The sequence below is a fragment of the Carassius carassius genome, chromosome 24, assembly GCF_963082965.1.
Source record: "Carassius carassius chromosome 24, fCarCar2.1, whole genome shotgun sequence".
Classification (NCBI taxonomy): domain Eukaryota; kingdom Metazoa; phylum Chordata; class Actinopteri; order Cypriniformes; family Cyprinidae; genus Carassius; species Carassius carassius.
Genome location: NC_081778.1, coordinates 20,294,308 through 20,316,198, shown reverse-complemented (window position 1 = coordinate 20,316,198; position 21,891 = coordinate 20,294,308). Strand labels below are relative to the sequence as shown.

The 21,891-nt window shown below is 36.1% G+C and overlaps 1 protein-coding gene across 1 annotated transcript; it reads left to right on the top strand.

Annotated features, from left to right (window-relative positions):
* The first annotated feature begins 2,509 nt into the window (after positions 1 to 2,509).
* Positions 2,510 to 15,921, top strand: LOC132103123 (semaphorin-7A-like). Its single transcript, XM_059507964.1, has 14 exons — positions 2,510 to 2,740; positions 5,574 to 5,713; positions 6,055 to 6,117; positions 6,755 to 6,850; positions 7,194 to 7,290; positions 7,921 to 8,028; positions 8,534 to 8,673; positions 8,763 to 8,938; positions 9,875 to 9,983; positions 10,139 to 10,340; positions 10,730 to 10,845; positions 11,072 to 11,244; positions 11,350 to 11,405; positions 14,480 to 15,921. Exons 1-14 carry the CDS (start codon positions 2,662 to 2,664, stop codon positions 14,824 to 14,826), a joined length of 1,902 nt encoding a protein of 633 aa, XP_059363947.1. The 5' UTR covers positions 2,510 to 2,661; the 3' UTR covers positions 14,827 to 15,921.
* The last annotated feature ends 5,970 nt before the right edge of the window (positions 15,922 to 21,891 follow it).

Here is a 21,891-nt window from a genome sequence, read left to right as displayed (position 1 = left end):
AGTTTGCAGGGTTCATTAATACAGTTGACAGCTGTAATTTTAAATGACATTATGATCATACCTCTTTGTTACTCTGGTGTATGCAGTATATAATAGTCCAGATGTAAGCTCCATCTGTTTCATCAATGCAGCACCTGTAACCTTGAGTGCCTGCGGTTTTCTTTAGCTCATCTGATCGTGGAGGATAGATGACATGAGATGTAAAGACGGTGTCAGGAGAGAAGAATCTGCATAATTATCTGCAACAGTCACTGTCTTGTTTGTTAAACAGAGAAATAATTCCCCCCTGCTGCCTCTCATCTGATTACCAATGATTTAAGGTTGATATAACCGTGTTTATGCCATTTTTCAGTGTAATAACAAAGTGAAAATTGATCTATGTTGGGTATGTTTATTACGCTGATGACAGATTATTGTCTGAGAGTACAAGAAGGGACAATGGACTCGCAATGATGTTTTACGCAGGCCGTTGTTGTTTTGGACAGACAGTTCTCAGGCTTTAACTGGATTCTGCAGGGCGAGAGAGAGAGAGAGAGAGAGAGAGAGAGTAACTCAGAGCAAATAATTTCTGCTGCTGCCCAGAATAACCCAGAAAAAAGAGATAATAATCACGTGTATGACCAGTGGTTTAAACCCTTTAGGATTACCTCTAGATGTCTCAATCTGTTATATAGGTCTGTCTGGCTACAGCTGTCCCCAGCCCACAGACAGAATCTTGTACAAAATCAAATAAAAATGCTTCTTGTTCTCCAAAAAATGTGTAATAATAGAAATACAATAAAACCAACAGTTAAACTAATAATGTTATTAAGATTTATCACATATCTTGAAAACTTGAAAACTGTGTATACACACTGTAAATATTTATTAATATTGTAAATAAAACAAAAATTATTGCAGTATATTTTACAGAGGAAATTCTTTCTACTTCAAACTATCATGTTTAATTTAATGTGTTACTTGCCATTTAACTATATGTGGAATTTATTAGCAATTTCTGCGTGAAAATTCTTTTTACACCATGTTTATTACTTTTCAACTAATGTATTTATTTAGCCAACATCATCTCATGGTCAAACAAATGTGATTACAGTATGCTCAGATCTCTCTGTTATAGACTCACAAAAGTGAGGAACTATTTGTGCAACCACCACTTTGACCAAAGTTTATGGCACTCAAGCCTTTTGGCCGCTAGGTGGCGCCACAGAGAGACACATTTATGAGACAACGGCCTGCACGTTAGCAAATTTGCACAATTTAAAAGCTTTGAAGCTAAAATATATCAGTTTACCCAGACATTATTTGAAACTACTTATGATAGTAGGAGATTTGTCAAATAATTTACAATGAACTGGGAAAAAACATAGGTAAGTATCTTTTCAGCCCCATTCGCCCACTGATGCAGTGAACATTTACTGATTCTGAACTTCTAAGTCTGATAAATAGGACAACATGGGCAAGACACAGAGTGAGCTGATCCTCAATGATGATTCTGTCAAAATAAGAGTATTGGCAAGACCTGACAAAGAAAATAACAACACACTAAAATAATAATAATTATATAGTTTCTGAAAACATATGGGGGAAGATGCCCCCCTCAAGGGACAATGTGGATTTACTTTTAAGTGATAACATATTTAGATTTAAGTTTAGCATATGCAGGATGATAATGTTATAGGAAACATCATTTGCTAATTTAGTTGTTATAGCACAAAAAAATGTATTTTGATATAGTTCCTTTTGATATTTATACATTTTCAAAAGTGTCATCAATGTAAAATACTAAACCAACTATTAAGTAATTTAAGTGAAAGTGAAAGTGAAAGTGAAGTGACATTCAGCCAAGTATGGTGACCCATACTCAGAATTTGTGCTCTGCATTTAACCCATCCGAAATGCACACACACAGAGCAGTGAACACACACACACACTGTGAGCACACACCCGGAGCAGTGGGCAGCCATTTATGCTGCGGCGCCCGGGGAGCAGTTGGGGGTTCGGTACCTTGCTCAAGGGCACCTAAGTCGTGGTATTGAAGGTTAAATACAAGGTTTAGTTGATTAAATACAAAATTGAAAGCAAAATTAGGACACAAAATTGGGACAGAAAACTAGATCAGTTAACCTCAAAACTGTTTTGACTGACTAAATGTGACAAATGATATTCAGAATTACAAAATAAAATTAGCATAGCCATTCATCCATATTCAGATGACAGACAGACAGACAGACAGACAGACAGACAGATAGATAGATAGATAGATAGATAGATAGATAGATAGATAGATAGATAGATAGATAGATAGATAGATAGATAGATAGATTATATGTTAAAATACTGAGTCAGGCAAGGGCCACTTGTGCTTTTAAGGGGCACATTTTAACATTTATCTCAGAGGGGGCCAGAAGGGACCCCGGCTCCCAATATATGAATGTCAATCCACGTGAACGCTGTTGTGAGCGCATGTCTGCTCGCTTAATTCTCTCTATTCCAGAAAGTGTGACGTGAAGTCAGTTAGCGCTCAGATTCTCAGAGAGGTCTGGTGAGGGACAGACGGCTCCCGCTTATCACACGCGCACTCTTGAGAAACAACACCAGTCTTCATCTTAGGAAAGAGTTTATAGACGTGGCGTCACTCCAATTAAATCATCGCGGAACAACATGAATCTGTTCATACTGGCGACTCTTTTCTCAGTGGTTTTGGCCGAAAAATCACCTCGGCTGAAATTCACCGTGATGGGTAAGGTTTTCTTTTTCTTCAGTGTAATAGTTCCAGTATGCAAACGGACTCTGTGGAGAGCTTTGGAATTTTATTGTTCTCAGTCTCTGATGGTTATCAGTACTAAAGCAGAAATTGCTAATCTTATTTTCCCTTCGGGAAAACAAAAATGGCTACCTAATAAGACTTCCAAATCCGTTACGGTACCAAGCATAAAAAGTCAAATCATTAAATGGAAGCAGGCCAAGAATGGGCACTGATTGCTTTACATTGCTGTTTTGAAAACAAAAACCGATCGAGACTCATATGCACGTCATGACTTTACTTTTTCACGTATATGTTATATTGATAAAGGTTAAGAGTACATAAGCCTAAATACTCAACTACAATAAAAAATACAGTAAACGCAACGCGTTTAGAACTGACACTGTTTACAAATTAAGCAGATAGTGATAGAGCCAACCGATCTCAACTAAACATATCTTAACATATCTAAGAACCAAAGGTTTATACAAGGATGCAGGAAGGATTTTTAACTGTCTATCCATAGTAACATATCTTTAAGAAATGTTAGTGGTGTTGGTCAAGAGCTAGTAGTCTGCTTGGGATGTATGAGTAAACAAGCCCCTGAACCTTCCTGGAGGCTACAGAATGAGTCATTTTCTGAAACGACGGTTTCTAACCAAACTTGTAAATGCATTGAATGAGGTCGCTGATTTTTAACGCAGTTTTCGTGTAGAATATGCTGCAAGTGGGTTTGATTTAAGAAAATAATAAGACGCAATTATTCAGAGCTGCAATGCAGGTGCGCGAGCTAACGGGAATGATGGCACTGCAGCAACTGATGCATTTCCAAGACTCAGGGCACAACATGAGATCCAAAAAAAATAAAAAAATAAAAACACTCGCAAAAGAGAATAGCCCATGGAAAATTCCACGAAACGTACCGCTATTATTTATTTCAAGCACGTTCACAGTCTTCTATGTCGCTGCACCCAAAATGGGCCATGCGATTCACAAGTGTTTATTTGAAAACATCGACATGTCTCACGGTCATCGCCCTCAGTGTTACGTGATACTACAACCTTCCACAATTACAGATATGAGAAAGCAACGAGAAAGACCAATATGAATCTCCAATGAGGTCTTAGCCGCCCACTTCAGCACCATGGACAACGACGCTTCCCCAAATCCTAAATTCAGCGTCTTCCCTGAAATCACGAAGGATGCGATGGCGAGACAAATAATCCCATAAACTAAAGTGATGTGTTATGGAAAGGACACCTACGTATGCAAATAGAAAAACCGGATCAGACTGGTTTGCAGGCTTTTTTCGACCTAGCCAGACCCGCTTCGAATAGCCAGTTATTAAGATGAAATCTCTAACAGCGCACACTGAGACTCACACCTGTTGCAACGTGTAAGTTTTATGAAATAATCGCAAATCTCCGCTTTATGCAATGTAGTATCAATAATTTATAGCTGCTACCCCTGACAACCACATTTGATAGTTTTCTCCATTTATGTCAGATGAAAAACACCCACGAAAGTGGTTTAGACATTTGAGTTAAACTTTTAGATAAATTAGATCTCAACTGTTTTTGCTTTAAAACCCAGATTTTACAGTGAAAATCAATTCAAAGCCCTTAAATAATATAACAGAATATTTAACAGTAACTGCATGAGTCCAACAATATGCAAAATTATTTATATAGAACTGGCAGGAGAGGAAAATTGACAGTTTTGTTAAAAGTATAGTTAATCCGAGATGAAGATGAGTTTGTTTCTTCATCTGAACAGATTTGGAGAAATTTAGCAATATATCACTTGCTCACCAGTGGATCCTCTGCAGTGAATGGGTTACTTCATAATAAGAGTCCAAATAGCTGATAAGCATCACAATAATCCACAAGTAATCAACACAGCTGCAGCCCATCAATTAACATTCTGTGAAGTAAAAAGATACATACTTTAATCCATCATTAAGAAATGTTAAACTTCAAACCATTGTTTTCGGCTAAAATATGAGCCCTCTATCCATAATGTTGTTTTCTCTGATGAAAAAAAAAAATATAATCTGAATCAGGCTGAAATATGCACATATCAATTGAAAATATGATGGTGGATTTTAATTTGAGAGGACAACAGAGGATGCACTTTTTAACATTATTATAAATTAAAGAATGGTATTTTGGCAAGAAGTGACTTAATGATGGCTTTGTTTTTTTTTTACAAACATGCTTTTCAATTCACAATTGATTCACTTCAATAACTGATGGACTGGATTACTTGTGGATTATTGTGATGTTTTTATCACCTGTTTGGACTACTATTTTGATGGCACCCAGAGGTGAGCAAGTGATGTAATGTTAAATTTCTCCTAATCTGTTTCGATGAACAGAAGCTTATTTACATCTTTAATGGCCTGAAGGTAAGTAACTTTTTTAGCAAATTTAAATTTTGGGGTGAACAATTCCTTTAATGCATACACTGGATGCAACACTGGTTCAAATATTCAATTAATATTAGCACAGAGTTTACATGCACAGCCTTTCATCTCCAAAAAAATAAAAAAATAAAAATAAGCACCGGAAGCATTTAATGCATTTAAATTTGCTCATATAAAAAGCCTATTATTTTGCTATACTAACTACATATTTTTATGGCTAGTTGCATTTTATTATTTGCATTTACATAGTTTTCCCTGTGACACATTTTTGAATCGCAACTCACCAGTTGAGAACCACTATTTTAGTAGACACACATTATTTATTCATGCAATACTTGGATATATACATATAAAGACTGCCAGAAACATTGTTTATACACTCCATTTCTGTCAATTTGTCTATAGAGTCACCTCGGTTTCGCTTCATGAAACCAGAGAACTACACAACGGTTTACCACCAACAGAAAACTGACGTCCTGTATGTGGGGGGCCAAGGGGTCATCTATAAGCTCACCTTCAGTGATAAAGGAGTGCATGACACACAGGTATTGGGGCTGACACCATAACCTGAAGCCAAAGTAGATCTATCACTGTCCTAAATCCTGACCTAAATAGCTGGTACTCAGCAAGTAGTAAAACTGTGCTATTATTTATGGAGCAGAAGAATGCTTTATAATGGAAGCTCTCTGAAATGATTACTTGTGGTTGCATAAAAGCAAGCATTTCTTTCCATGGATGGATAGTTATGGTTTCTTATCATTTTACTGTTACCATAACACTTAATTACCTGTATCTCACTGTAATCATAAAATATAGCTTTAACATGGTGAGAATAATTTGTTGGTACATTATTATGTATGCAAGTCTGTTGTTGATGTGCTCACAGATCCAAGCTGTAATGGATGAGAATGCAAAAGAGACATGTGTCTCTAAATCACCAATATGGAAGGTAAGAGAAACAATCCGACAATATTTAGTCAGTCACACCTCAAGTTGCCTGTGATTTCAAGCAAATAATAGGATCATCTTAACTAATTTAAGCCTTGTGGTTCAGTGCACTCACAAATCTAACCACAAGAAATGACCAGCACAGTGTGTCCAGTTCTTATAACCATCAGGTTTAGCTGGATTATAATAAATACAGAATTCTGAAACTGACGGTTATCAGAACATTTGTGAACATGTTTCCCAGATGCTCCTTATTATCCAAGCTGGAGCCTGGCTGGATTCACTGCCCTGGTTCAACATCTACAGAAATAGTCATCCATGATGAGTAAGTCATCACTCAGAGTTGACTGAATGAGGCTATTTTTTAAGGGTAATGGCACAGACAGCCAACTGATGAGTGATGGGCTTCTTTAAATATCTAAAATAAAGATGGTGGTTAGGAGTGGTTATGTTGATCAATCTGAAAAAACAAAGTTGATTATCTAGTTTAGTATAGAGAAAAGTAAAAAGATAGACCCTCTATACATGCAATGCATGTAATGCAAACATGTCTAAATATATATATTTCTGTAATTTATAACAGATGATGTCTATATGTTTTGCATTGACACAAATTGTGTCCTTTCATTTTTCTGTAGCAAGAGTGTGATAATTTCATCACAGTAATTGAGAGAGTCGGCGATTCATTTGTGGTATGTGGGACAAGAGCCGGTGCTCCTAAATGTTGGCTCCTGGTAAGAAGCCTTACCTGCCATTATATATGTAACTATTACAGTCCTGAAGCAGTTTAAACTCCCATCTGTAGCAATGTCTTTCTTCGTTATTTTCTACATTTACATGTATAACTATAACATTGCATTCAGAGTAAACAAAAAAACTTGCACACCGCACCTGCTCAACAGACATTTCAAGTTCTTTTAATATCACAACTGTTGTGAAGACACTCATCGAATGTTAGTTGTTTTAATCACTATTAAAGTTGCCTGATTTCTCAAAGTGCTGTGGCGTCTATGCTGTTTTTTTTTTAAAAGAAAAGCTTGAGAAGTTCTGAATAAACACATCATCTCTCTCACCCAGGTAAATGACAGTGTACTGACGGACATGCCAGAGGATACAGCAGCGTCTTACATTTTGGCACCTTTCCCTTCTCAGCGCTCTGTCAGCCTATCAGCAGGTAGAGAGAGGGGAGAGAAATGGTGAAAGGGAAAAAAGAAATATATAATGGAAGAAAGATGAGAGAGAATGTTATCTGTTCACATATTCTTTCATTTTGATGGGTACAGTGCATCAGAATATAATATAACTTTTAATGAATTTTGTTCTCTGATCTGACATAAATGACATCCTTCAGAGAACAGAGATCCAGATGTAATAAACAAAGCATTATACTGAAAATATAGCGTGTTTCGGATGAAATAACAGCACAACTTCCAAAAAGAACAAAAATCCCCATAGTATATGATAGAGGGAGCTCTCACACCTCTCTTCTCATTCTAAATGTCAAATACAAAATTGAGTAGTTTATATGCTACATGTGGTTAGCAGATCATTGATTCTGACTAAAATTGCATGTCTCAACAATGTCTCTTCTGTCAGTCAGAAGGAAGTAGAAGCAGCATTTGCATGAAATTGCTTTGTGTGTGAATTCCCAGCCTTCTATTTTAGTTTGAGTATCAAAGTAATGCAAACATGTCTAAATGTGAATAAAAGTTTAAGGGAATCTTTGATTTGACAGAACTGTAGTCACAGAGCTTTGGCTGATGGATATACTCTCTCTCTCTCTCCCCCTCTCTCCTCTTTTTAGATGGGAATCTGTACTCCGCTTTGTCAGCAGTTGCAGGACAGACTGGCTCTATCCGCCGCACATATGGCTCCAAAAAGCAGCTGAAAACAGAAAATAAATGGTTACAGAGTGAGTTGATTTGGTGCATTTCTTATAAGAAACATTTCTAATATTTTAATATGAATATTTTTGTGGAAACTGTAAAACATTTTCTCAGAATTATTTGATTAATAGAAAGTTTAAAACAGCTTATGACTTTTTTATGAAAATGTAAATGTCTTTACTATCACTTTTGATTAATTTTAATGAATAAATGTATTAAAAAGGCTTACTGAATCCAACTTTTGAATTGTAGTGTATGGAATGTATATAAATTATGTATATAAATATAAAACATTTTATTAAAAAAAAATTCTAGTAGTCTTATATCATTCAAACAGAGCAGTATTGATAGAAGCACCACAAATATTTTACTTATTTAACTGTCTGCATATTAAACTGTAATAGGAAAAAGCATTTTAAACAAAACATTTTTACATAACCAATGTTAAGGTTGTAAAAACTGATACTTTAAAAAACAACTTTAAGTTTAAGCCTATGAAAATAATAAATCTGCTCTCACCCTCTCTCTCAGATCCCCAGTTTGCTGGAGCTGCTGTGATACCATACACAGAAAAACTCAAAGATGAGATCTATTTCTTCTTCAGTGAGGTCAACAGTACAACCAGTCTAGATGAAGAGCCATACAGGGCTCGCATAGGACGAGTCTGCATGGTAACAAGCTTTTATCCATTTTTGCTTCATATACTGTACACTGCTGTGAAGACACTAGATTTCTGATAACCTCTGCATCTGTGGCTCAGGTTGATGAAGGAGGGCTTCATAATGTGCTGCCAAACTCCTGGACTACGTTCCTGAAGGCACGTGTGATGTGTGGGAAAGCTGGAACTCCTGTACAGTACAACAACTTCAAGCAGGCTTTCATTCTGTCCTCTTCTTACCGCACTGGGTTGATATATGGCATCTTCTCCAATGCTTGGTAAGCAGATGTCAAGTCTAAGTGAGTGAGAAGACATTTCACATCAGGCTCCTGAAATAATGCCTCCAGCAAGACTACATTATACACCCAAAAATACACCACTTTAGATTCTTACTCAAAACACTGAACAAAAACATTGTCAGTTTTGCTTACTTCAATCTTATTATTTTAAAGGTATATAAAAATATTAGTACCATACTGATCAATTGTAAAAATGTATTAGTGGTTAGATATTTAATGCATGTTTAGTGCACGCTCATTTTCAAAATTTTTACATCAACAATGGTAAATGTAATCTTTAGCAGATCGCTGAATGAATATAGAATTTTTTCATACTGTTCATTATAATGTTGGAGATCCTAAAAACACTTAAAGCATATGAAACCAGTTTTATATTTAGTGTTTTATTTATCTATTTTAATGATGTTAAATAGTAAAAAATTATTATAAGTAAAAATAATTACTGTTTTATCTGTATTGTTCTGAATTTTAATATCCGTGCAACGCTATTGTACTTGACTCATTACATTTATCTGTGCTTGATTAAAGGAATAGTTCCCCCCAAAATGAAAATTTGCTGAACATTTACACACCATCAGGCCATTCAAGATGTAGATGATTTTGTTTCTGTATTGGAACGGATTTGGAGAAATTTAGCATTACATCACTTGCGCACTGGTGAATCTTCTGCAGTGAATGGGTGCCGTCAGAATGAGCCTCCAAACAGCTGATAAAAACATCAGAATTATTCATAAGCAATCTACATGACTCCAGCTGATCAAATGTCTTTTCATGCAAAAAGCTACGTTTGTAAAAAAAAAAAAAAAAACTATTTATCATTGGCCAAAACATGAGTCCATAATCCATAACAACACTTACAAAAATTGTCATGAATTATTCTTTTAAGATCCATTCCCACATTTATGTATTTTACAGGAACAATACTGTAGTGTGTGCATATTCCATTGAAGAGATTGACCAAGCCTTTTCTACATCCAAACTGAAGGGCTACAACTCACCTTTATCAACTCCCCGTCCTGGAATGGTATAATACACTGAAACATTAACCAGTCAAGAGCAAAATTATGTGCCAACAGACAGTCATATTGTTATACATAAAGTATGATTACATTCTAAACATTTATTAAATTAATTTTAAGTCTATCTACAAAACGTAATTTGTATGCTTCACTTTTCCAGTGTTCTTTTAGGAATAACACTTCCGCTAATAACCAAAAGATCCTGACTGTGATCAAGGATCACCCTGAGATTGAGAACATGATCATGCCAGTCGATGAAGCTCCTCTGGACCTGCCAGTTCAAGACCACTTCACACATATTGTGGCAGACACAGTCTGGGCTGTCAATGATGAACACTACAGCATCATTTATCTGGGCACAGGTACTGTGAATTACAAAGAAATTCTATTTTGCCTAAATAAATAAAGACTGAAATATGAAAACTAAAATCATTAGAATTTTGGCATCGCAATGTATTAATTTACAGTATATTCTTTTTGAGATTTGCTAAAGATAACATTTAACAATGTTATTAAATGATTACTGTTTTTAAAGATAAACTTTAAGCGAGCTTGCAAAGGTAATCTAAATGTAAAAATAGAGTAAATAAGCAGCACTTTTAAATATTTTTAAAATGAGATATAATGATAAATAAAAAAATAAAAAATCTCTACTATCAACAAATATTGGCACCAATATATTGCACCCCATTTCTCATTGTATTATTGCTTTTGTGACTTTTTAAATGCTACTTTTTTCCTGTGTCTCCAGAGAAGGGAAAGGTCCTGAAGGTGCTCCATGCCATAGAAGGAGCCTTTATCATAGCACAGTACTCTTTATTCCATGATGATAGTCCCATTATCAACATGGCCATTGACTCTAAAAAGGTAGAGGCCCACATTTTAAAGACACTAACTCACATTCAAACAGGACAATTCTAGCCTGCAGTGGTAGGACATATTGTTCCACTGCAATCTAATTATTTTTAGCTTTGAATCACTCTTTTACTTTATTATGAGAAAGCTATTTAAAGGCTGTTCACACAGATACTTAAAATAGCGTTTGATAGGAGCCAGATGGCACCTTTCACCCCTGTATTCTGCTTTGTGCCAGGGTCATCTCTATATTGGCACAGAGCTAGAAGTCCAGCGCATCCCCCTGGCTGATTGTGGTCGTTATGGAGCCAGCTGCCAGGAATGCATCCTTTCACGAGATCCATATTGTGCGTGGGATGTGTTTAAGAAGAAATGTACTGCAATCCCAGCAGACTACACCTTTGGCACTGGGTAGATATGGACTCACAAATATCCCAAAACAATAATGCATTACTGTTTTTCCTGTTGAAGTAACCCAAGTTTCATATTTTTCTGTTCTCCCCATTTAAAAATCAGAACTCTTGTTCAGACCCTTGACCACTCCAATGCCTCGGTCTGTGGCTATGTTACAGGTAGGTTGCTCAAAAAGACTTCTAAAGGTGCAGTTTTCTGGTTGTATCTCTGCACACTTTATAGCACTGAAGTATCTGAAATATTTCCAAACAGTTTCAGATTCGTCTTCCCAAATTCCCACTGCAACCCAGTTTTGCACTGATTCTATATACAGTGGGTATTAAAAAGAATCATCCGTCTTTAAAATAATCACATTTTGTTGCTTTGCAGCTTGAAATGAAGACAGACACAGTTTTTGTTTTATCCAGCTGTATTTACTCGTGCAACTTGACATAAGCCCCTTTCCCACTGCCATTCTGGAAAATACACGGGTAATGTGTCCCGGCAATTGTTCCCGGGTCGCTAGAATTTGCCCCTTTCACACTGCCAGTGATTACCCGGACTATGTGCGTGCGTTCACACACAACCCGTAAAGGTCCCGTAATGACACGTGACATCAGAATGTGACGTGTAATGTACGAGTAGAAAATGCTGGGCACGTTAACTTTCACTTAAGCTGGTGAACGATCTCAGATTCAGCGCAGAATGTGAGGAACTAACTGATCTTTGCTTCATTACAGTTTGCACATATTTTTTTTGGCGCAAACGTTGATCTGCCTTGAAAACACCTGGTAAAAGAGTCGCGCGATAACGTGCATCATCACTACGACACACCCTTTACGGCATTTGTTCTGGCTTTTGTTCACACAGCGCTCGTTCCGGGACTGAACCCAGCAATGTTACTAGGTCCCCAACCCGGGAACAAATCCCTGAATCAATCCCGGAATGTGTGTGTGTTCACACAGAAGGCGACCTGGCAATGTTCCGGCAATTTTCCAGGTCCAACATGCAGTGTGAAAAGGGCTATAGACATAACACCAACATGTCAGAATAAAAAGAAACAAAAAAACGGAATCACTGAGCTGGAAAAAGGATCGCCCCCTCCAAAACGTTACTTGTAAACTCAGTCACGTGTAATTAATCGCCTTCTTAATGGCACACAAAGTCACTTGACTTTCATCTGTGATCAGCTGTGATCATTTTGATTAGCTCAGCATGAAAAGAGCTTTCCTGGAGCATTTCAGTCCTTGGTAGTGCAACTGAAGCAAACAATCAACTATGGGTGGCAAGGCACTGTAAAAGATATCTGGGAAAAAGTTGTGAACAGGTACAAGTCAGGAGGTGGATACATAAAAATTGCAAAGGCTTTATCAATGCCTAGAAGCACAGTTGAGTCTGCTATTAAGAAGAGGAAGGTATTTGATAAATAACAGACCCTCCCTGAATCAGGATGTCGATGAAAGAGTCAGGAGGAAAATGGTCAGAGAGGCTACCAAGAGTCCAACAGCAACTCTGAAGCAGTTGCAGGAATTTATAATAAAGTGGGTTCATTGTGTGCATGTGACAACAATATCACAAATTCTCCACAAATGTGCACTTTGAAGAGTCTGAGATGAATGATGAATTGTATTATTTAGCCTCAACACCAAACAATATGTCTGGTAGAAATCCAATACAGCTCACCATCAATATAACAGCATTCCTACAGTAAAGCATGGAGGTGGTGATATCCTGTTATGGGGTGTTTCTCTGCAAGACATATACTGGAGCACATGTCAGGATAGAAGAAAAATTGCATGTGGCAAAATACAGTCAAATTCTTGTGGGAAATCTGCTGCCCTCTGCCAGAAAATTGTAAATGGGAAGAATGTTTCCCTTACAACATGACAATGACCCAAATCACACAGCAAAACTGAGAATACAGTGGTTGAAGATGAAAAAGGTGAATATGCTTGCATCATCTAGTCCGAGTCCAGACTTAACCGCCACTGAAAATCTGTGGAATGACTTGAAGACTGCAGTCCACAAACAGTCACCATCAAACTTAACTGAACTTGAGCAGTTCTGCAAAGAAAAGTGGGCAAATATTGCAAAGTCTAGATGTGCAAAGTTAGTAAAGACATATCACAACAGACTAAAGGCTGTAATTAAAGCAAAAGGCAGGAATCCTTTTTCCAACTCTGTGATTGTTTTGTTTTTCTTTCTGACATGTTGGTGTTATATCTTTCAGTTGGAATTTTATAAGTTGCAAGAGTCAATACAGCTTGATAAAACAAACTATATACAGTACAGACCAAAAGTTTGGACACACCTTCTCATTCAAAGAGTTTTCTTTATTTTCATGACTATGAAAATTGTAGAGTCACACTGAAGGAACTCCTTCAAGACTGTTGGAAGACCATTTCAGGTGACTACCTCTTGAAGCTCATCAAGAGAATGCCAAGAGTGTGCAAAGCAGTAATCAAAGCAAAAGGTGGCTACTTTGAAGAACCTAGAATATGACATATTTTCAGTTGTTTCACACTTTTTTGTTATGTATATAATTCCATATATAATTCCACATGTGTTAATTCATAGTTTTGATGTCTTCAGTGTGAATCTACAATTTTCATAGTCATGAAAATAAAGAAAACTCTTTGAATGAGAAGGTGTGTCCAAACTTTTTGGCTGTACTAATTATATATATACACACATACATACACTGTGTAAAATTAATTATGAAAGAGTTTTACATTGTTGCAAAACATTTTATTTTAAATAAATGCTTTTCTTTTAAACTTTCTATTAATGTGCATATTAGAATGATTTCTGAAGGATCATGTGACACTGAAGATTGAAATAATGAATTGTAATTATAAATTATAATGAAATTATAAGACTATGTCTTCCTCATGCTCCTATTCAGCATTGAAATTAATTATTTTGTTGAAGATGTGATTTTTTATTGTGTTTGTAATAACATCATTGCTGAATAAAAAAGAACTTGAACTTGAATAAAAATTTAGAAAGGAATAAGTTTCAATTAAAATATGTTAAACAGAACATTACATTATTTTAAAATGTAAAAGTATTGCATAATATTACTGTATTTACTGTATTTCTTGTCAAAGAAATTCAGTCTCTGTGAGCATAAGAGACTTCCTCAATCGTACTTATTCCAAATTTTAAACAGTAGTGTATATATAAAATAAAAATATTTTTATTTAAAATGATTTCATCACTAAAATATATTCCTGTCATCCTTTTGCTACAGCTCCTAAGGCACGTAGCACCATCCCCAAACAAGTTTTAGTGGATAAAGATGGAGCCGTCCTGTTACCATGCCCCGTGCATTCCTATCATGCCACTTACCGCTGGGAGAAAGACAACTGCATCAAGCAATATCCTTGCACCATCTCCGGTTCCTCATGTGTGCTGGCACCGACCCCTGACCTGCCACTGAAGGAGGGCATTTTCCGCTGCATGATGGAGGAGAGCGGCCTGCAACAGGAGGTGGTGTCCTACAAGCTGGTTTTCAACGGTGGGCCCCTCACCGCCTCACTAGCCTCCACCCTGGGGTTGGCTCTGCTGCTGGCTGGTGTGGCACACTGGCTCCTGTAGATCCAATGAATCCTGGGGGCTCAAAAGGAAAGAAGTTTAATTCTAAGGTCAGCAGAGCATGAGTACCTAGGCCGGTCCAACTTAAGTGCAGGGGAGAAGCTGGTCTCTTATAAACTGTGTTTCTTATTTCTTACTCCGAGCAATCACAAGTTTATTCTTTTCTTTAAAGGGGCCAAGAATATGCAAAATTTTGCAAAATGCAAAATGCTCTATCATACCAAACTCCAGTGTTATTATGTATAACATAAACTTGTGTAAGTGAACTATTTCATGCCATCAGCCTGAAAGCATTTAGACTTATATACTCTATATTAAATATCTAATACATTACTTGTATTTGTACTGCATAATACATTGGTTGCAAAATGTTAGTGCCATAATTCAAATGTTTCAGAGAACTGCTTTGCTGACAACACTCAGACATGAAATCCAGATCAGTTTTTTTAAACTTGATTAGTTTTCTTAGTGACATCACTTTTCAGTAAGGTTCAGTTAACATTAGTTAAGAATAGGGTATCTTGAACTAACTATGAACAGTTTTTACAGCTTTTAGTAACCTAGGTTAATTTACAATTATTTAATATATGATATGCTATAGTTTGTTGTCAATTCATGTTTGTTCATAATATATTAACTAATGTTCATTTGGACAGACTGCACATTATAAAGGTCAAAAAAGACAACAACAAAAAAAAAAAACAGCTTTAAAAAGGAAAGGAAAACTTTTCAGTCACAGCAGACCATTTTTGCAATTTTTCAGATTATTGTGATTTACGCTCCCAGACATTTTTTAGGCATGGTGAGTTTGGTTGTTTCTTTATGTAAAGAACTTGAGATGCTAAAATGTATTAAGAAATTAACGTTTTATTAATTGAATTGATGCGGTTCATTTTTAATTCATATACCTAATGATTTAACAAAACTGAACCTTATTTTAAAAGTGTTACTTTTCGTTGGTATATAGAATTGCTGAGTTACAGATGTGTTAGATGTGCGAGTACATGCTGAAACGTTAATATTATAAATCCTTCAATTTTCCATTGTGTGCCATTAGAACAGTTTTGAAGCCTTAAAACGAGGATAAGTCCCTTTTAAGCTGTAAGGGTCACATCCTAAGCACAACTTGCAAACTAAGCAGAACCTGCTTTATCTTTCCACTGAGTCATTCCGACCTGAAGCAGAACGTTATTTCAGCACGACTTCAGGACTATAGTTAATTTGTTTACGCCTGTTTAGCAAGTTTGAAATCACTTAACAATTAGAAATGAGAACTGAAAAACAAATCCACACAAACCTGACACAGATTTGAATGCTTTTGCTTAATAATAACCAGAATCCTTTATAATCAGTTTATCTCAATACATCAGTTTGTTTAACAAACAGGCATAAACACTCATGCATCCTTGATGTCTGTACTTTTCATGCTCATGAAGTACATTTTAACATTTTATGTTCAAATGAAATAAGTACATGTAACATGGAGTGCATTTTGTAGTCGCAGTGTACAGTGGCTCAATTATAATGTTTTAATTGTAATACTCTGCATATGCCGTTCTTCACCATTGCTGCCTATGGGAATAGAAAGTATTCCTGATGGATCTAAACAGTAATCCGGCACTAAAGTGTTCAGAGTGTAAATCGGTCACCATTTTTCTTCATAACATTTCATTTGATCATGACTTCAGCCGATAAAACTTTATAGTGGTTATCTTATACCCATTACAAATAGGAACAAACAAAAGAGGCTCATACAGGAACGACCTAACACACTTCTAATCTGCACCCCTAACACACACCCCACCTCTATTTCTGTTTTTTCTCTCCTGCTCTCTCTCAGAGCAACTGACCCCAAATGCCAATTTTGTCTTTAACCTTGTTCTTTCCTTACAATATTGAGTGTTATGAACGAATTGATCACTAATTAACCAGAAGTGCATTGTCTTGTGTCACTCTGTTTCTTGCTCTGCTGGTGACATAATCTGATAAACCTAAACTAAAAGGAGACATTTTTGTTTTTTATTTCCATATCTCTAGGTTGATGTTTCTGCAAACTTAAGAGTCATAAATGAAAGCCATGTAAATAGCCCAGGGACCTGACTGCAGTGTTGGTTTATGCATTAGTGCATTACCTATTTATGCTAGTGTGTGCTACCCTTCTGTTTGCATGCTGAATGCCACAGCACTGTCACCCTCTCTGTGTACTCATACCTCTGTCCCTTGGCCTAATGTGCTACAATGCACTAAATGAAGGAACGTTGCAGTGCCAAACCAATGTTGTGTCATTTTCATCAAAGAGCTTTTCTAAATTTTCCACTGTGCTTTGAAGCCAAACGTTTACCTTTCTGACACACATATATCTAGACACATGCACACACTCTAAAATACTTCAGGCAGTGTAAGTGAGACAGGGTCCTGTGTCTGTAAACAACTGTTACAGGTTTAGTTTTTATTTATTTTTTTACTCTGTAACTAGTTTGCCAAGGTAATTTGTGTTTTTATTTTCTGTCTGTCATTTGCTATGCCCTTTTTTTTTTTTTGCCCGTGGCCGGGAGTGTTTTCTCATGTAGGGACACTCAGCATGGTCTACTGTTCAAAAGCATCTTGCAGTTGTGTAAGCTTGCACTTAATAATTAATATTTATAACTGGTTACCAAATGTCATAGCAGTTTTTTCTAAAGGGACTGAAGACATTGTAAAATACAGAAACATTGAATTATACATTAAATGTTTCCCTGAAAATGTGCATTAAAATAAATAACAAAAAATCTACTTGATTTTGTTTTGTATTGTTCATCAGTGTTGCATCGATGATCTGTGAAAGAGTACATTTAAACCATTAAAAAGCTGTAATACACTCTTAAAAATAAAGGTGCTTCAAAAGGTTCTTCAAGCGATCCCATAAAGTCAAAGGTTCTTTAAAGCATCTCTTTCTTACCTTTTTATAATCTAAAGAACATTCTTTCACCACAAAGAACCTTTTCTGAAACAGAAAGGTTCTTCAGATGTTAAAGGTTCTTTATGGAACCATTTAGACAAAAAGGTTCTTCTATGGCATTGTAAAGACCATTTATTTTTAAGAGTGTATGGCATAAAACTAGGCTACACAATGTAGAAGGAGCATGAGGGAATTTCCTTGCCAATAAGTATTCAACATGTGGGCACATGTTAATTTAGCAGATGTCTTTGGCAAAGAGTGAACTAATTGTAGTAAGAGATATTTAAAGGGACAGTTCACCCAAAATTAAATTTCTGCCATAATTTAATAAAGGGGTAGTTCAACAAAATATTTAATCTGTTACACATTTAAAAATGTCTATTTCTTTCTTCTTTAAACACACACAAGATATTCTGTAGAAAATTGGCAAACTAACAGTTTTGGTTATCGTAATTTGGTTTCCACTGAATAGACCAAAAACAAAAACACTTCTCACATAGATCTCAAAATAGCTTGTGTAAGTTTCCCTTTTTAAATGGAATTAGTGAAATAAATCAACTTTTTGATGATATTCTAATTATATGACCAGCAACTGTATGTCTAAACTGAATTGGTTGAAGAAGGAAATCATACAGGAATGGGACGAAATGAGGGTGAGTAAAGGAGGACAGAATTTCCATTGTTGGGTGAACTATTTCTCAAAACAGCCGTCCTCTTAACACAGCTGAACCATTACAGGGCGGAACATCACTTTTACTTTAGCACAGACGCAGAACCAGGCACAGGCTTGAAGGAAGGAACTCGGTGAAAGTTGATACGATGTGTTCGAACTTCCTCTGAACATTTTTGTTGACACATCTAAAGTGTCCACTGCGGGGAACGTCTGGAGCAACTTTATGAGAGTCGACTTAGAAGTTAGAAGGATTGAAAACTCGCCCCCCCCCCAGATCGACAGAGGTGAGCATTAATTTGTCTTATTATAAAAAAGAGCGGGACATGATATACATGGTTTTGATATAGGCTAGCCTATCTGCCTTCTGCAAAATTATCTACCGACTTTAAATCTATTGGTCCGTATGTAGCTAACAGTCGCTAACTAAAATCCACCTGTGTTTGTACAAGCGTGTTTGCTTGTCTTTTAAACGTTTATCAAATTAATCAAATCTTAAAGACTCGTGTACAACTTCGTAAACACCGTTTTATCCCTCCTCTTCGATTTTATCCCTCCTGCTCGTTTTTATTAGCACAATATTTATTCTAGTGTAAGTGCGATATAACCTACCCAACCAAACACTGAATAGTGCATTTTCGCGAGCTTGACATCCCCAAATACCTCCAAATACTTGTTGACTGATGAAGGACTCTTGAACAGGTGTGCTTTTTTCCACCCAGATCAAATAGGCTTTATGTTTGCTTGAGTACAAAGCTGAGTAGTGTAGGCAGGGAGAGAGGGTATTGTTAACTGTTTTTGCATTTCCTTCAGTTTCTCAGAGAAGGTTTGTATTGGAAAGCAAAAATTTTAATAGCCTACATTAAAGCCACAGCTACCCACCTACACTGCTGTAACGTGTGCATATGATAATATACATACAATGTATACCACCTTAACAGGGGACGGTTGCAACATTCACTTACATGTAATTCAAATTCTTAAATATCATTTTGCAATTTCTTTATTTTATTTGTGCACAGATAGGGACTTGAGATAAGTTAAACTGGCTGTATAAAAACCAAGAATAGTAAAAAAAAAAAAAAAAAAAACTTTTGGTTAATTATTACAATACATTTGTACTACTAATAATAATTAAATCAAGACACACAAAATTAATAATAGCCTACTTCTGTTAACTTCTGTGAAAGTTTACTGAACTGGGTTGCAAAAACATAGCCACTATATAAAGACAGTTTACTAACTAGCAGTTAACCAAGTGGTAATACGTTTACTTTTCAGATTCAAAACAAAACTAACATTATTTAATTTATTAAACTGACTTTATAAGTAAGTGTGTGTGACAGAGAGGGTGAGAGAGAAGGAAATAAGTCCACATTAGACTCTAAATTATATATATATATATAAGGTGAGATATCTGACTATTGAAAGGGGTTATTTATTAATCCATAAAATGACAATTTTGTAATGTTATGGCAAGCTTTCACATCAATATTGTGCTAAGGGACAGCATGTTGTGACTGTTCCACTTCCAACAACACGTTTCAATTGTCCCTTTTGATAAAACTTCTTATACTAGCTTGACACAAGATCTTTGACACATGCCAGCTATGTCTTTACGCTGCTTCACACAAACAGCTTAGACAGTATGAAAAATTTATTTTACTCTTTTACCATAAAAATAATTTGGAATGGTCACATGTTGCTGCTTTCTTCCAGGAAGGATAAGGTGCTAATTGAGCATGTGAGTATGAACTGTAGCTCATTCCTGATTGGAGAAATAAGCCATGTTTCAATAGCCCCTTGTTGCAACCAAGTCCACTCTCCCCTTAATTATAAACAAAAAGAAAATTAAAATCCTGCTATGCCGATGAAACACTGAATTACTTAACAGAACTTGCAAGGAACTTTGTTTTTGTTTTTTTTTCTTTCCTGTAAAAATCCTGCTAAGCTGATGAAACATTGAATCACTTAATAGAATTCGGCAAGGAATCTTTTTTCCCATTAAGGAAGTAAAGACAGCAATGAAGGGTCTGTTCTAGAGGGCAGAGCTAGGTTAATAATTTCTTTTTTCTGTCCTTTTCAGAAATATTGATTTGCGCATTAAGTCACATGGCAAACAGGTGTTTTACTATTACTGTGCATAAGCATTACACTCTCATTTGGACTCTTAAAGACATTTTGACTGACTAATCACTCTTTCCAACAGATGAAATTGGAAGGTTTATTGTGGATCGCTGCTTCCTCCACAAACCCATACTTTGAGAAACTACAGGTTCTCATGCAAAAGGTAAAAAAATTTTTTTTTATTTGTTGCATGCGATATGATAGTGTAAATTCTTTTATATTTTGTATTTTGTAAAGAAATACTGTAAAATAAAGTCTATAACTATTAAAGGGGTCATATGATGCAAATACAATTTTTCCTTTCTCTTTGGAGTGTTACAAGCTCTTGGTGCATAAAGAAGATCTGTAAAGTTGCAAAGACTAAAGTCTCAAATCCAAAAAGATAATTCTTTAAAAAAAGTTAAGAGTCAACCATGGCTACCTGAAATGGCTTGCTCTAACACATCCCCATATGTCTATGTCACGATGTGGGAAGATTTGCATAACGGCGCCCAAATGTTCACACAAAGAAAGAAGGCGTTACTCTTATTTTTCCATGTTTGCGCTGGCGCTACGTTCTGGAGACACTGTGTGTTTCGTTGTAAAAGCGAAACTACTTTGCTTGGCCCTCCAAAAGAGGACACAACTAGAAATCAGTGGTTAAATTGTATTAACAACACTGTTCCAGTACAGTCCAACCCAAATATACAGATGTGTGCAGCACATTTTACGAAGGACGAGGATGGTTTCCCGGGAGAGTGGCCTACCATACGGTGTCTGTTTCTATAAAGTGGGGCAGTTCCAATTTGCAAGGACAGTTTCGTGCTTCTGACTCACAGTCTATAAGTATGTTTACATATTTAAAGGATGTGCCACTGATGATTCAAACACGAGTTTTTAACAGTGTAGAGGAGTGTTTGTTGTTTCTCTGATCAGACATGGTTTTATGTTTACTCAGCGTGATGCACAATGTAACACATAAAAAACAGTATCAGTCATTATAATCCGTAATTATGTCCCCACTGGATGCAAGAAATGCCTTGTTTGTAATGGGTCTTATTGTTTTTGTCATTACAGTAGCTAAGGGGCATAACATTTCCGTCACACACTTGAGGTATTCAACCAATCACAATGCACTGGATAGCTTGGTGTAAACCTTGCTTTTCAGAACGATGAGCTTTGTAAAAATTGACACATTTCAGAAAGGCGGGGTATAGAGGAGCAACAATAATGTACATTATATGGAAAATAATGTTTTTTTAAATCATAAACCACAAAACATTGCTAAAAAGAACATTACTTTGTGTATTTGGTGTAATGCAAAGTCATATGACCCCTTTAAACAGGATGTTTG

Excerpts from the sequence above, each read along its gene's own strand:
- LOC132103123 (XM_059507964.1), top strand. The coding sequence starts at position 2,662 with ATGAATCTGTTCATACTGGCGACTCTTTTCTCAGTGGTTTTGGCCGAA. Across the intron at positions 8,674-8,762 it reads GCATAGGACGAGTCTGCATG|GTTGATGAAGGAGGGCTTCA; the intron begins GTAACAAGCTTT and ends TCTGTGGCTCAG. Across the intron at positions 10,341-10,729 it reads CATCATTTATCTGGGCACAG|AGAAGGGAAAGGTCCTGAAG; the intron begins GTACTGTGAATT and ends CTGTGTCTCCAG.